Source organism: Mytilus galloprovincialis, chromosome 9, assembly GCF_965363235.1.
Source record: "Mytilus galloprovincialis chromosome 9, xbMytGall1.hap1.1, whole genome shotgun sequence".
Taxonomy (NCBI): Eukaryota; Metazoa; Mollusca; class Bivalvia; order Mytilida; family Mytilidae; genus Mytilus; species Mytilus galloprovincialis.
The window spans coordinates 40,936,020-40,953,676 of NC_134846.1; the positions used below are offsets into that span (position 1 = coordinate 40,936,020).

Genomic DNA, 17,657 nt, shown 5'->3' on the forward strand with positions numbered 1-17,657 from the left:
TTATACATTTTTTTTAATATCTGAACATGCTCAAGAGAAATAAAAGCTTCATCTAGCAAATGCAATAGGATTTCTATTATAATTTATGTTTCCACGGATCATAATTGGTTAACAAAATTTGATCAGGACTTATTTGTGTTAGTGTCAAACATTGCTGATGATACAATTTTCACAAAAATCTTGCAATAATTGTACATGTACACACATTACGGCGTAAACAAGACAAGACGGACGGACGCCCGGTATTTCCATGTCCCCTGTAACGCGTTGAGACAAGTAATAATGTTCCGGGAAAGTCACTGTGGAGTCACATCGGTTCCTGTGTTCCGAAGTTCTATAATCATAAGTGTCGCTGTAATGTGTTTGTTTTTGAGATGTCAAATATAAGATTGGGCTTGAAACTCTTTCATCAAATATTATGAATTAAACGAGTAGTTTCGAGAAAACAATAGAATGAAATTCAAAACAGTGTGGCTGTGGCCATTGATTGACACATTAAATTCATCCATTGACTGGGACAATTTAGGTGAACGTTTGTATGTAACGACCACTTCTCACTATGTACTTTTTAAAGACACTTAAACTATGGGGTCACCAAACTTTAAGGTTCTCAACACCTTAATAAAGTAATTCGAAAAATTAATCAGCAATAACACGATGTTTTGATTTATATCAATTATATAAATCAAAACATAAAGGTTATTCCTGATTATTTTTTCGAATTATTTTATAATTAAAGGCGTTAAGAAACCTTTGGTGACCCCACAGTTTAAATGTCTATCGTATGTACGTCGTGAACAGTGGTCGTTACAGACAAACGTTCACGTAAATTGTCCCAGTCAATGAATGAATTTAATGTGTCAATCAATGGCCACAGCCACACTGTTTTGAATTTCATTCTAATAAAAAAAATCGAAATATATACATTGTAGGGTATTTTGAAATTAAACAAAAATCTAGCCAGTGTCTGATTTTAGTGAAGTACACATACATACAGGAAAAATCATCCGAAAAATATAATTTTCTGCATAAAATGGTCCCCAAAAATTTCGCATCCACATCAATTTAACCCTGGCTACGCCACTGGGCAGTCATTTTAAGCTCTAAATAGATTTAAAGTCGTAAGTACGAACCAATGGATTTAAGGAGACAGTCTTAGATATTTGAGAGAAAAAAATGGACTCTGATTTTTGCCGTAATGTCTGACCGGAATGTCTGTTTCGCCGAACTGATATATGGAATACTTTTTCAAGACCAGACTGCAACCTGCCTGCTGGGTGTGGCCTTTATGAAAAATTCTGGCCGTATCTGGATTGAAAACAAAAATCTTGTCCACCTTTTTGCTATTCAGAAATGAATATTTCCAATAGAATTCATTATTGTATGGCATTAAATGAACATGATGAATAAAACCGGCATATTTTTTTGTGGCAGGGGTTTTAATGTCTGACCGGAATGTTCTTATATGATAGACAAAAAATAGGGAGAATACAGCATCGAAAATGGCCAACACTATAAACACCTTTACAACAACTACAAAATATGCCCCACGCCAGGAACGGTTTTTAAAAAAAGTGCATATTACTTTATTTTATGTTTTTAGCCCAAAAAAGGGCCCAAATTTTTTTTTGTCTAAGTGGGGTGGCACATTGATAGTAAAAAAAAATATCAGAACACCAAATGAAAATAGTAAATAATGAGGTCATATGTTATAGGACTACGGATATCTTAAATAATGTATTTATTAGGACGCGAGTGTAAATATAGATCATAAACATTTGTAAACTACGGAAACCTTTTAGAGCTATGCTAGTCTACTTTTTACAATTTGATTTAACAAATTATAATTTGATATAACAAATTATTAATTTGATATAACAAATTATCCATGTGATATAACAAATTATCAATTTGATATAATAGATTTTCGATTTTGATATAACAAATTATTTATTTGATATAACAGATTATAAATTTGATATATTACATATTATTAATTTGATATAACAAATTGTCAAATTGATATAACAAATTATCAATTTTACATGACAAATTGTAAATTTCTCTACAAATAGTGTGATTTTCTCATAATAATGATTAATTAAAAGTTGAATAGCCCGAACTAGCGCATTTCGTGTATTAATTGATTGTTCATCTGACGTCCAGTAATGAATATATAATGCATTTTCAAAACTCAATTTACAGGTTTAATGTTCCTGTTACCAATCCTCCCTTTCCCTTTTATTAGAGACAATTTTCTGGACTTGTTTCTTAGGTTCGCATATGGGACCTGGTGCCTCAGAATGAACAAATATAAAAGAGAAAAAGGGAGGTCTTTTTGATCCATTTGTATTACATTTTTTCAATTTGAAAAGTTGACAAGTCAAAGCGAAACGAAGAGTTCTATTGAGATGTTAGTGTTTTTAGGAACATATGAACATGCAAGGATAAAAAAATGCCTTTTCTTCTAAAAAAAACCTGGCATGTTGCTTTATTAATTTCAATAGGAACATGTTTAATCCCGCTGCAAATGTTTGCATCTGTCCTAAGACAGGCATCTGACGTACAGAAGTTGTCATTTGTTTATGTAATTTATGCGTGTTTCTCGTTTCTCATTTTTTATATAGACTAGACCGTTGCTTTTCCCGTTTTAATGGTTTTACACTAGTAATTTGTGGGGTCCTTTATATCTTGTTGTTCGGTGTGAGCTAATTAAGTCTCCGTGTTGACGGCCGTTCCTTGACCTATAATGGTTTACTTTTATAAAATGTTACTTGGATGGAGAGTTGCCTCATTGGCACTCATACCACATCTTCTTATATCTATGAAAGGATTTATTAAAACATCCTTCAATTCATCACTGCATTTGTCTTAAATAAATTTGTTTCAACATTAATTTTTGATTTTGAATTTTTTTTATTAAAAATAAAGAAATATGCGTGAATAGTTATCAAAGGTACAGGATTTTAATTTAGTACGCCAGACGCGCGTTTCGTCTACATAAGACTCATCAGCGACGCTCAAATCAAAATATCTATAAAGCCAAACAAGTACAACATTGAAGAGCATTGAGGACCTTAATTTTTCACTGGACTGGTCAATCATGTACATGTTTGTACATTTATAATATATATATATATATACATGTACATGTATCTTGATTTTTTTCGTCCCCGCCTACAAATTAATTAACTGATATAAAACGTGCTAACATCTACGTCTTTTTGTGACACTTGTCTCATTGCCAATCCAATCACATCTTATATATTATATATAACCATCTTTGCTAAAAATAGAAAATGATTATACTAACATGCCAGTAATATAATTGTCTTATTTTCTTAAAAGTATAATAAACAGAGTATAAACCAACCTGTTTCGGATATAAATTTCACAAATTTGTTATGCCTACCAATAGATAACTGTCACTAGGGAGGTCAGCCAAAATATAAAGTTTAAGTTAGAGAAAGTGCATAAAATTAGATTAATATGAGAGCGAAAAAAGGGGCGAATATGTGCCAAACCTGTCGACTCTTTGTAGGAGTTATTGCCTTTAAATATATACAGAATTTGTTCACAGAAAAATGAATGACAAATCAAAACTGCTTGTTTTTGTGATAACTTTTGAATGTCCGTGTACTATAATATACCAGTAAATTTGTTTTATATAAATATATAAGAAGATGTGGTAGATTTGCCAGTTAGAGTTTAACAAAACAACTTGATCCCTACTTCGATAGTTCCCTTAACTTTATGTATAAAGACAGTTACGTCATAGAAAAATAGATTCCAGTGTATGAACAACTGTTACACTAAAAGCCTAATAAAAAAGACACAATGACAATGTCAAACTTAAGGAAAATAACTAAAACTATTAAATCCGAAATCAACATTGATAAATATTAGAATGGACTAACCAGACTCAAGCTGGCTATGGTAGAAAATCCTGAAATAATAAGTTGAGTTATGTCGCTTTGCCAAATACATAGTCATTGTTAATACCAACTACCTAGGAAATCTCAATACATTTATATCGAACACTGGAATATAGAATACAAAAACAAAATTAAAATCATAGTATCTTTCCCTAATCTCCATTCCAACTTCTTGACAATACGAATCAATTCAGTTCACAGGATTTTAAAAAGAATCCCTTTTAATACTAATCCCAGCACTATAAAATTCAATAAGTTATATCGGCGTTGAAACATCGTCACTTCTCTCACTCTCCTAGGTATAATGATGATTGCTACTGAATTGGCGAAAGAATAAGCAACATGCAGTAAAATAAGGATACAACCACTATATTGGTACATAAATTATGCGAAAAATCCGTATTTATGGATCTGTAGCAGAAAAAAGAGACGTCGTAATGTCAATTAAACGTACACTATTAATTATATAAAGACAGATGATTATGTCTACTAATGGGGTATCGAATAAGGTTTAATTACAGAGACAATATGTGTTATTTTATACTGTTAACTTTACATACTAATTTTAACCTTTAAATACCACCATCAATTTGCACAAATTGCATAGCTGTTGGTCGTTTGACCACCTCGTAGACTTTATATAATTATACAGCAACAGGTGGTAAACATGGTTTAATATTCATTTTTTTTGGAAGTTGTTGCAATGAACACTTATGTAGGGCAAACATCACAGTATCATTTATCTTCCATTTACACGGTAAAAAAAATAAATGAACACTATTGATACGTCACAAATAATTTTCCACATGGACATTTATCAGTACAAATGTGCCTATACTTTTGGTGACTATTCTAGTTATCAAGAAAATATGTTTTGTACATCAACGATACAGCTGCCAACATAAACAAGGCAACAACAACAGTGATCCTATAAATATAAGTACTATAGAGAACGGAAATGGGGAATGTGTCAAAGAGACAACAACCCGACCAAAGAGCAGAAAACAACCACACCCGGACCAAGTTATCATAACATATCCCATACCTGTTATAATATGCAGTATATTTCGATTTCTGCGCTAAACCTCTAAATTCACTTAGACATTAAAACAAAAGATGTAAAAAATCATTACATGTATGAGGTGCAGCTTATTTTGTTTTGTGCCCTCTTTACTAGACATTAATAATCATGTCCAATGGACATACATCTTCCCTGTAAGCGTCAATCTTCTATTTATTTACTGTCCAGTCGTGTTTTTCTGGTTTTTGAGTTAACATGATAACTCAGATCTTTTTTTCTGAATCACGAGTTGGTGTACGATGGGTGCTACTAGTGGGGCGAATATGCTTACTTGTATCCTTTATAAAAATATTGAATTGAATTGAATTTCATATCTTTCTAATTGTCGTGATTAAATTTCTTTTTTTTTTACAAATTTTAATTAAAGTTTGAATTTCCATCCACGATTCACAGGATCTTGATCAGACTTTTGACAAATTTTAATCAGGAATGATCCTGTCAAGGACGGCAGTAAAAAATCGTGAATGTGTGGCCCCAGCTTAAAACAAATAATATAATCACGACAACAATCAGATATTGTTCAGGAAGCGTCGATATTCAACCGTTTCAAAGCGAATTTATCCCGATTATCCCGTTCTCAATCCGCTTCAAATTTGTATATCTCGCCTAGTATAATTCGACCGAGTCTGCTACGACTGCGTCCCGATTCTACCGAATATAATCCGACAGAGAACAGACAGAGACCAGACAGTGAACCGACGGTGACGGAAGTTATCCGTTCGAAAACTGTCGGCATACTCGGGATAATCCGGTACTGTCGGAACGTTATCCTATCACGGTCCGCTTTATTGCATTGCAAACGGCTTTGTCTGGTCTCAGTCGTATTGAATGTATTCTATAATTGTCAGGACTCTAACGTGGTTATCATTGACGAATTTCGTATTAATAACGGGATTGTTCCGAAACGGTTTCGGCAATAACGGTTCGCAATTGACAAGATCTGAATGCAATCTGGACTCAATCGACAGAAAAACAGCAATGAAAAATTTCTCCAGTTCATTCCCGTTCCACAGGACACGTCCAGAATACAAAGAACATTGTTAGGATTTTGATCCGATACAGCAGAATCTGTCACGACATAAACACGATTGTAATCCGACTAGACAAAATCGGCTGAGTTTCCCCGAATGTTACGGGACGCACCTAGCTGTCGGGGTGCTTCGCCGAACTATTCGGACCCTTCCCGACCCGTAGGATTCTGTTACGAACTTAAATGACTGCGTTCAGACAATGATAGGTCATTCCAGATAATTGAGGATAGTAATCCGACTTTTTCACTTTTCTTGTCGTATTGCTGTCTGATCTCAAACGATAGCAATAATCGGCAATGTGTGAACCCCGCATTAACAACAATTATATCATTTATGCGTTATTAATAATATACCCATTATTCATTGTACTACGTAGAACACGATGTCTGTCAGGTATATACAAGTTTATTTCTATCATAACATTTTAAAAAGGAAGGTTACATCCGTTTAATTCTGATATAAGATACAATGAAAAAGTAAACAAAGTCTAGTCAATAGTAATTAGATGATTATATGAATGGGAAGGACAGACTATTGGTTTCCTGTTTACATTATAAACGTATTTTCATAGCAAAAGAAATCAAAATGCCACCAGGTAAGAATTTTGTAATAAAGATATCTATTATGCCTTTTGGCTTTTAAAGAAGAAATATGACAGGCGAAAATATCGAAATTGATACCAGTTCCCAAAGTTCACATTTAGAAAGCACACAATCTGGAACTTTATCTCTCCTCCAGCCTTTTGTATTACTCTTTGTTAACCTCAATGGTTGACTGGGGCATAACAATATTACGGTCTCTATATGCTATTAAGAATCCTTCATCAACAACTATTATCTTAGTAGTCCTTATGTGGCTTGTTACAAGGCTTAATTTCAGACTCTATCCATTATACCCTCCGTTTTTTAGTGGCTTTCCAAATTTCCTGTCAATCATCTATTGGATTTCATGATATATTTTCGGGCGACCAATATTTGCGCGGTTTTTAAAATGACACGCATTACATTTGCGCGGAGAATTTCAATTCATTTAAATTCTTTATTAACCAAATGTTTTACAACATATAGGTATATGTATAATCAATATATACTAAAATATAGATTACAAAAATATACGATCATGACAAAACAGACAGAAGTTTTAAATACACAAAAAATAAATACATATAAATATAATTCCAAATAGCAAATATTTGTAACAAATGAATTACAAATCATCTTACTGAAAACAGTCATTTCTGAGCTTCAGTGCTCTAAATATATATTTTCCCAAGTTGCACAAGTCTTTTACATTAGTAGTGCTTAATAATTGTAAAAGTTTATAAACAGATGGCTTACGCCAATAATATGGATTTATCAAACATTCACGCAAATTAGAATATAATGGACATGATAAAATAAAATGCATTTCATCCTCAATATCATCAATACACAGTGTACAGGTTCTAAGGTTTCTATTAACATTGGAATACCTTCCCTTCTCTATAGCTAGATTATGTGATGACAATCTAAATTTAACAATATACTTTTTATAAATTTCGGGTATGGGTTTAGACAAATATGACTGCAAAGAAAAATTGGATATCATATAGTATCGAATTCATAACAGTGTGGCTATGGACATTGATTGGCGCACTTTAATATCCCATTGACTGGGACAGATTAGGTGAACGATCGTCTATAACGCCCATTGCTCACGACGTCCTTAATATAAACATTTAAACCGTGGGGTCACCAAAGGTTCTCAACGCCTATATAAAATAATTCGAAATACTAATCAGGAATTTGTGTTTTGATTTATATTGATTAAATAAACGTCCTTTACTTGTGTTTTTGTTATGTTTCGACAATCAATTTTCATAAGAAGATATCGCAAAGCCATGTTCTTTCAGAAAAAAAGAATGACTTACTAAATGCATGTATTGATTGATTATCTTTTTCGGATTTAACAATTTCGATTGTCGAGTTATGTAATCTTTTAACTTTTATCTGGTCTAATTTTATTTTAGAACGAATGCATAATCCACTTTCAAAAGTTGTGCAAATACGAAACATAAAGATAAAATATACTTCTGCCCTGTCTTTTTCGTACTTGAAAGTTATTGGATAGTAAGAAAGCTATTTGGATTAAACCTTGTGAAATTTGCATGCATTTACGTTATTGTATTGGCAAAATGTATCATTTGGTGTATATAGGAAACTTAAACCGTTCTGCTATACTGCTACTATACTTGTGAAAAACACTTGGCAACAGAAACGCATTCATCTTATCTATATAAAAAAAATCGACCCAATTTACATAGAAATGGACGTCTTCGTGCATTTGTGATCGCAAATAAGATATGTTCCGGACCTTATGAGTATTTGGACCATACGTGTATGGTTGGACCATATTAGTATACCCTTATGGTCATGATATATGCGTATGGTCCAAATACTCATTTGGTCCGGAACACATACATGATATTCTGTGCGTTGTCGGTCGTCTATTAATTTTTTTCTTTTGTTGATGGATTTGACGTCTTTCTGTGAGTGATTATTTGTTCATGACTTAAAACTTACTTGCAAATAATTTAAAAACAAGACTTGATTTATAAAAATGTCCAAACAAACCATGATTTTTTTTTAAACATACATCACATCCATTGCAAAAGGCTAAAATTCGCCAGGTCTTTAATTTCAACTAAGTGAGTTGACTAAATTAATGTTGCGGACCATTTTCCAATTTCCATGCAGTATCCCTATTTTTTTTCTCGCTCATCTTTTATGTTTGTTTTTTTCATCCCAAGACCTCTTGGAGCTTTCATTCTATAAAGTGTGTATTTTGCTAATGGTCGAAGGCCATACGGGGACCTATAGCTTGATAACGCCTGTTGGTCCCTGGAAAGAATGTTTCTGATTGTCTATCACACTTCATATTCTTATTTTAACATGCAGTTATATCTATGATAAGAATGAAAATTGAATTGTCATTGAGAGAAAAACCCAACCAAAGAGCAAAAAAAAAAAAAAAAGAAAAAAAAAAAGCCCAAGGCAACATGTAGATCTTTCGTATCAAGGGAATTGCTATAAATATATTTATTTCAGGTTAATAGTATTAGGCCATACTCAAGTTATAAAATAGATCTTGTCGTCAACTTTTGCAACCAGCTTCTATGTTTCTATAATGCACTGTTCATCTTTTTTGGGCTTCGACTTTTCCATTGGACAGACAATTTTGTTTTCGACTGTTTTAAAAAGATGCATTTTTTTTACAAAATCATACAAGTAAGGAGTCTCTGGCCTTTGGTAGTGTTGTATGTTAATTAATTAATGTTTGTTTATTTATTTGTTTAGGAAATAAGTATGACGTACATTTTCACTGAACTAGGACACTTTTTATAATAGTTTTTCGATATCGCTCGGGCAAAAATAATCACGAATATAATGCCTACCCATGCATTGAAAAAAACGGGTATAAACTACATAGTGCAGCTTCCAACAAGAATACAAGATTTATTGATTTTCAAAATGCGACCAAAATTAAAAATTTGCTCGCACCTTAAAAAATTCAAGTTTGATTTTCATTGAAATAAAATAATTGTTATGATTTACACACCGTTACTTTTTCCAATATAAATATTCGAACTATTTTGTTTGTTGTTTCCTTTATAAATTTACATCATTTTTAAAAAGACCACGCGTCTTCTATATTTAGAAGACTATAAAAGCGATGTTCATTATCTTTCTTCTGCTGTAAGTTTAATTTAGTTATTTTGTGTCATAATTGCCATCTCGTATGTTTTAAATTTGAATAAAGCAGATTCAGGTTGTCTTATACGTCAATGATACACACCAAAAAAACACGATAACAAATAAAATAAGGTGCAACATTCATTCTCCATGAAAAGAATACATCACATGGATGTAATTTTTGTAAGAAAAATACCAATTTCGTGAGAAGTTGTGTGTTGGACTTGAAGAGCCAAGGCAAACTGACAAATATCTGAATGAACGAATCGATTTATGGTATATAAAAAAAAAACAAAGCCCACATGGTTAGCATTGAATAAATACAAGTCCACTCTTAAATGATCACAACGTAGAAGTTTTTGTTCTCTTAATCAATAAGATATTTTCTGAAATAACGCGGGTCCCTATTAACTTAAAAGTTTTTTTGTTTTTTTTTTACCATGAATAAACTTTTTTTTTTTATTATTATTTATTGATATCAGCTCTGGACATTAATATTCTTAAACGTGAAACTGTTGTAAGTGATGGTATAACAATTATTTAAAATAAATTCCTTAAATGATTTGTGAAAAGAAAGTTTCATTTTATGTATCAGAATTTGTAACAAATGATTATTTAAATCCCCACTTGAAGGCCTCCGATAGACTGAGTGAGCATAAAATCATCGCCCACGACAAACAAGTTAAAGGTAAACTTTTCAGTACAATTACTAATAAACGTTTTGCTGTCGACCACACTGTTATGAATTTCGTTCTATCTATACAGAAAACATTTTGATGAACTTTCTAAAGTAGCATCAAACTCTTGTTTGACAATATCACAAAGTCTCTGTTTAATAACCATAATATGATCGTTACATAAAGAATTTTGTGCATACCACAAATCATTTAAACCAAGATGGAACAATTCCTTTCGTATATTACAAACCCAGTTATTTTTGTCATTTGGATTCTTTAAACACATATCATATAAATGATTGTAACAACCATGTAATATACAATTGTTATTATTCAATACTTTAATCCAATATTTAAATATAGTACGTAATTTCCTGGTTACTAACATTGGAAATCTTCCAAGTTCACAATAGACCATGACATTCGGTGTACTTGTTTTAACATTCAAAATTCTTTTACAAAAATCAATATGTATCTTTTCTACGTCTTGCGCTTTATGAAAACCCCATGTTTCAGAACCATAACATAGGATACTACGTTACTCACATATGTATCAAATAATGACAATAACGTGGCATAATTAAATGAAAGTTGTTTAATATTACTAAATAATCAAAACATAGCTTTTCGACCTTGTTCTGCAACTTTTTTTTGTGCAACAGCAAATTTTCCATTAAAATTAAGAAAAATACCTAGATAAGTAAATTTGTTAACAATATCTATTTGTACATCATCATAAAACCATTTATCTTCATCCTTTACTAAGCCACCATTTCTAAAAATTACAATTTTGGTTTTATCAATATTTACATTTAATTTCCATTTCTTGGTATAAATATACAATGAATTTAACATCTCTTGCAAACCATCTTTGGTTTCCGGAAAAATGACCATGTCATCTGCATACATTAATAAAAATAAACTTAATTCTTTCAACTCTACAGCTTTACAATTATTGTTTATAAACTCCATCTCACAATCATTAACATACTAAGCAAACAAAATGGGCGATAATACCCCCCCCCCCCCCCCCTTGCATTAGACCAACATTATTTTTGATAAAGTCTGTATAAAAACCATTTATTGTAACACATGAATTGACATCTAAATACATAGACTTAATAACAGACAGTAATTTTCCTTGTATACCAATTTTAGACAATTTAAACCATAAATTCATTCGATCAATAGTGTCAAAAGCTTTTGTATAGTCAACAATACAGTTTCTTCTTTTCTGACAATGTTTTTTGAAATAATACTTTGAGAGCAAACATTGCATCAACAGTGGAAAGTCCGTTTCTAAATCCAAATTGAGCATCAGTTATTGTATCATACGTGTTTGCCTAGTCCAAATAATTATGACGTCTTGAAAGGCTATTATAATTTTTTTCTTTGACGCCTTACTTTGGCGCAAATTAACGTGGGGATTTTTTTTCACGCAAATGAAGGACGAATTCGTGCAAACGTAACGCGCCGATTTTTTCTCGTCTTGAACATGCGTGTAATATAATATGACGCTGGGCTTTAAGCAAACATCAATCAATCAATCATTTGTTTATCATGCGTCGTAAAATAAATTGTAAATATCGAGCTCTCGCTACGCCTCCCATTTTACAAACAAACACATTTTAGACGTTGTAGTTTCAGTAGTACACATTCAATGTGTAACCCTTTAAATACATTTGGTAGAAGAAAAAAAAAAAAACACTTGCAATTTTAAAGTTATTATAACGACGTACATGTATGTACATAGTCGAACATGTTCATGTTATTAGTGTAGTCCATTTTTGTATATGTCTTATATCTGATTTTAACGCTATTTTTCAGATATACATCTTGACATTCTCAACTTTCAAAACTCCAACAGAAGCTTTGATATGGGTAAGACTTATAGTACTTAAATAGAATCTACATAATACACCCTGTGTCACTACATTTAATAATCTTATTAAGACAGTTTAACTAAGCTGATAAAAACAAGCAACACAAAAATTGCGTACAACTAACTCTTTGTCTAAGGCATATTTAAGGATGTTCGCTTGTCATGTTTTGGATTTTTTGTCAGATTTCCGAAATCCTCTGGTTTTATCCTTTTGGATGCCTTAAACAATTTTGCCCATTGACTCCCACTTTCATTGACTTTTCTTTTTATAGATCTTTTACATGTATAGTTATAAGCCGTTTGTTAAAGTCTTATAAAATATTTTTTTATTTTTTAACATTTGTGAAAACTTTAACTTGCATTTGTCAACGATAAAGGTATGAAAAGTCCAGAGAGAACATTCTCCCACCAAAATTTCAATGGCTAATTATATCTCGAAAACAAGCACATTGACCTCTATATTTTGTTTGCTTAAACCTAGTAGTTATGCACGACTTGATAGCGGTAGAGAAACAAGTTACTACAGAAAAGCCATTAATTAAAAGATAAAGAATGCTGAACGAAAAATTCAAGACTATACAGATATGAAGGACCCTAACCCATTACTTCCCTCATGTTGTACTCACTTTCTAATATAAACCATACTTTTACTAGAATTACAAGCAAGACCAACTATTTAAAGGGTTATAGTATTAAAATCACAGACTTATCGTTTCAGACATAAAACAAAACATTACATATGGAGAAATTAACACAGACCATGATACAGGTATAAATGTTCTTATTTTGTTGGAAGTGAAAAAAAAGATAATAAAAATACTTTTTTTTATTAAACAAGAAAAACAAAACAGTTTCTGTTATTCAGTTATATTTCAATTAAATAGCAGTGTACAGGTTAGACAGGTTTTTCTGAAATACTCTACAAATACATCTGTAGGAAGACACATTCTGATATACATGTACAAACACCAACATACAGAGATATAGGACGATGTGGTATGTCAGTGCTAATGAGACAACTCTCCATCCAAATAACAATTTATAAAAGTAAACCATTACAAATCAACTCATCATAGGTACCAGGACTAAATTTAGTATATACGCCAGACGCGCGTTTCGTCTACAAAAGACTCATCAGTGACTCTCGAATCCAAAAAGTTAAAAAGGCCAAATAAAGTACGAAGTTGAAGAGCTAGAGGACCAAAATTCCTAAACGTTTTGCCAAATACAGCTAAAGTAATCTATGCCTGAGGTAGCAAAGCCTTAGTATTTAAAAAAAAATCCAAAATTTGTAAGCAGTAAATTTATAAATATAACCCTTACAATGACAATTCATGTCAGCACAAAAAGTGCTGACTACTGGGCTTGTCATAAGTCAATGTACAGCCTTCAGCATGGAACCTTGGCTATAAAGGGCCCTAAAATTACTAGTGTAAATCCATTCAAACCGGAAAAACCAACGGTCTAATCTATATAAAAAAACGAGAAACACGTACAAACATAAACAAACGACAACTACTGTACATCAGATTCCTGACTTGGGACAGGTGCACACATTTGTACGTATATATTAAAATCATAATCGCAACATTCAATCTTTAAGTACTTAAGGTGGTACAGAGTTATCTCCCTGTAGTGTTAGGTATCACCTTAAAGTCGAAAACTATGTTTTCAATATAAATAATTAACTTTCGGAATCTTTGAATCCTCAAATAAACGATTATATATTTAAATTTCAATACAAAAGTTCGTTTTTTATCTGTATGTCAAATATGTTTTGTTTGCCTTAATAAAGTGAACTTACCGTCAAGATCAACAAATTATACGTTATCAACACAAAAATAGTGGTTTTTTTCATTCATAATTAAATTTTCATTTGAGAGAGTGTTTTCAATCATTTTAAGCTTGATGACAACGTTATATTTTTATTTTGCATAAAGGTTAAGATTTTTTTAATTACAAACGGTATTTTTCAACCAGACAAACAAAATGACGTAGATGTTATATTAGCGTCTAGATATGTCATCGTCTGGCCTTCAACAATGATCAAAACTAATACCGCTAAGCAAAATATTCAAGGACCCGTCATAACAAAAACAAGTTATAAAAGACCACACATGTTTCGTATTTAGTTTGTTACATAAATCTTAAATTAATTTTGCTTTCATTAAGTACATTTTGTAAATACTAAATAAATTAACATGTTTAAATCAAACGTACATATACATATTGATCTGTCATTTATTATATACATTTGTAGTACATACAAATTATGAAATTTGTGTGTATCTGTGTTATGACGCATACATCTTAATATTTTTCATCTCTTTCTGACAGAAATACGATTTACGGCCTTAGCAATGACCGGAATAGCTTTATTTATTGTTATTGGACTGAGTGTGGCCCTCATATGGAAAAGGCAAGTAACTGTTTATGATATTCTCAATTTCCTCGAAATATTGTTAAAGTAAAACAGCTGCAAACAGAACAAGACATACTTTGAAAAAAAATAAGAAAATTTAAAACTAATTTAAACAATATGACAATTATAACACTACGTAAGAATGTACTCTTGGCATGACAGTAAGAATGTCACCGTCTCTTGGTTATGGTTCCTATGAAAAAAATGTAAGAATACAAGGTCATGTTATCATACACTATTTTGTACCAATATTTCATCTTTTTAAAATCACTCAAGGACAGACTAATGCGAACTTTCCCACGGCATTTCGTAAAATAGGAAAACACTGTAACCCATCCCCTCCCCCCACCCCTGGTTCCAAACAATAAGCCAGTTCTCAACGATGGAAGTTCTATATTCAAAGTTAGACCACACCCAATTTTACGTTAACACAAACATAGAATAAAACATCGTAATGCATTGACTAGATTTTCATATTTAGAGTAGTGAGACATATTCCAAAGTAAAGACATTACTGTACCTAGCTAGATATAATTAAAAAGGGTTGGGATGACTACTTTTACTCTGCTCGGTGAAAAGGGAGTCATGCACATAGTCATATAATATCAAAATCTTACTTTTTAGAAATTTTTAACGGGTGCAACATGTGGAGCAGGGTATGCTCAATCTTTTGAATATCTATTCCACAACTGTTGAGAAGAAATATTACAAACATGTGCTGCATGATTTCACATTTGACTACTTCATTTATAAACTTATTGATGAACTTGTGCTAGTTTCATTTTCATCATATATAATATGTTGTGGCATTTTAAGAAGTCTAATGTATTGTTAATGGCAGACTTTTGACTGGCGCTTTATATATGTACCTATTTAATTACAGTATTACTATATTTGTTTTCTGTCTCTCTTTACAGAAAGGAACGGCAACCTGTAAAACACAGCAAAACAAACGGAATGTCGATGAATAACATTCCAAAGACAAATATTCCAAATAGAGTCGACATACAGAATGACAAAAGTTTCAGTTCAATGAATAATTTACCAAAAGCACGTGGATTCTCAGTGATGAATATTTCAGAGCAGTATAAACTCTCAATAAATAGATCGCCAGACAAATGGAAATCATTGGACAAAGATCTTCCAAATATTCATAGAATAAAAACAGATCATTTAGCTTGGAATGCTGTAAATACTCTATGAAAAGTAAACTGGACGGACCATCACACAAAGGTTGTACTTGTGCTGTGTTGCCTTTTCAAAAAATGTGTTTTATATGACATATTGACATTTTATTTATTTATTTGTGTACATGTATTATTAAACGTCAAACGGTTCTAAAATTATACTGTTACACATTCATTAGAAGCCATCTTCTTATTGAATTGACAAAAAAAAAAAAATCAAATACAGCTCAACCCACCAATGTAACTATGAACTAATAATGATAAAAACTTAGAATATGATACGAAACAAGTACTCTTATGACTCTTATTGACTCTATGGATTTGTTATATTCTATAGTGACTTATAGTAATGCCTAACATTCAGGAACTGTAAGAAAAAAAAAAAAAAAAACCAGGGATACTTTTTATTCAGTAATGCATTCAAATGGAGCTAATTTTTTTTTTAATTTATTTTGTTCGAGTACCATATTGACTTGAAAGTTTCTTGAATCAGTTTGTATCACCCTTGTTTTGGGTGGAGATCGTGTTGCCCAGTCGTAAATTTTCCATGTTGTGTTTGGTATGCTGTTGTTTGTCATTTGGTCTTAATATATCTGCGTTGCCGTTTATTTTTGACCTATGATTTTGAATGTCCTTTTGGACAGACCTGATTCTTATGTGTCCGTATAGATTCACAATATTAATTGATTTAAATGAATTTAGAAATATATGATATGCTTGAAACTTTACCAAAAGTCATTTCAGTTTTGATACAATCATGTTTTGAATTTTCAAATTATTTTTAAGCCTTGTAAAGTATGATACAATTTCCCTTATTTGTTGTCATTTCCCGTTTAACTTCGCTAAACGTAACATTTATATCATACAACTTCGATCGATATAAAACTTGCAATTGCACAGAAAATTGATTTGAGACTGATACTTAGTGACGTTCTTACATTTCATATCTTCATTTGTCCTTGTTTTCTAAATATTGCCAATCTGTCTTTGATTTTCAATCCTGATCAACTTCACGATGTCTCCAAACTTGTTATTATTGTTAAAAAATCATTAAAAATATAGTGAGTAAAATGTTACTAATTTATGATAGTTTTGTTCTGAAAAACATATATTAACTTTTGTTTTCCTAGTGGATATTTGTTGCATTGTCTGTTATAATTTTGCAGTAATGGTCTTGATACTGTATTTTGTTCTTCAGTCTGTCTAAATTTCATAAAATTCCACGAAGGTTTGAAAAAGTCAAGATAACTGGGAAACTTTATCCTCAGTTATTGAAGTTAATATGATACGAACATATCATGTTTTATTATTTTGCGAAAGAGTAGATTTCAGTATCAGACGGAGGAAAAGGGTTCACAGGATACGCATTTGGTTGGCGAAATTGTTTCTTTGATAGAGACATATTGAGTTTTTCTTTGAAGGAATCCATTGCGTTCACCGTTTTATCTTTTAAAATACGAGTACTTTTTAATTGGTTTATTTCCTTAGAAGGAATAATCGCAACTGCATGTTGGTTGCCTGTGAAATAATTTTTCGGATTTATGCCACCATCAATAATTGAGTGTTTTGGAACATCATATAAAAACTCTTGATGGACAATTGCTGTATCGCAATATGCAACGGTTTCCTCTGATGGTATTGTCTTTGTCGATGGACTCGGGTAAAATAGTGGTGTTTTTTGTAGATTTCGATCACTTTCATCCACGATGCC

At 31.7% G+C, this 17,657-nt stretch overlaps 1 protein-coding gene across 1 annotated transcript; it reads left to right on the forward strand.

The window, feature by feature from the left end:
• The first annotated feature begins 6,499 nt into the window (after positions 1 to 6,499).
• Positions 6,500 to 16,221, forward strand: LOC143045009 (uncharacterized). Its single transcript, XM_076217284.1, has 5 exons — positions 6,500 to 6,642; positions 12,283 to 12,336; positions 13,056 to 13,106; positions 14,675 to 14,756; positions 15,677 to 16,221. The coding sequence occupies exons 1-5, from the start codon at positions 6,561 to 6,563 to the stop codon at positions 15,960 to 15,962; spliced, it is 555 nt and encodes a 184-aa protein (XP_076073399.1). The 5' UTR covers positions 6,500 to 6,560; the 3' UTR covers positions 15,963 to 16,221.
• The last annotated feature ends 1,436 nt before the right edge of the window (positions 16,222 to 17,657 follow it).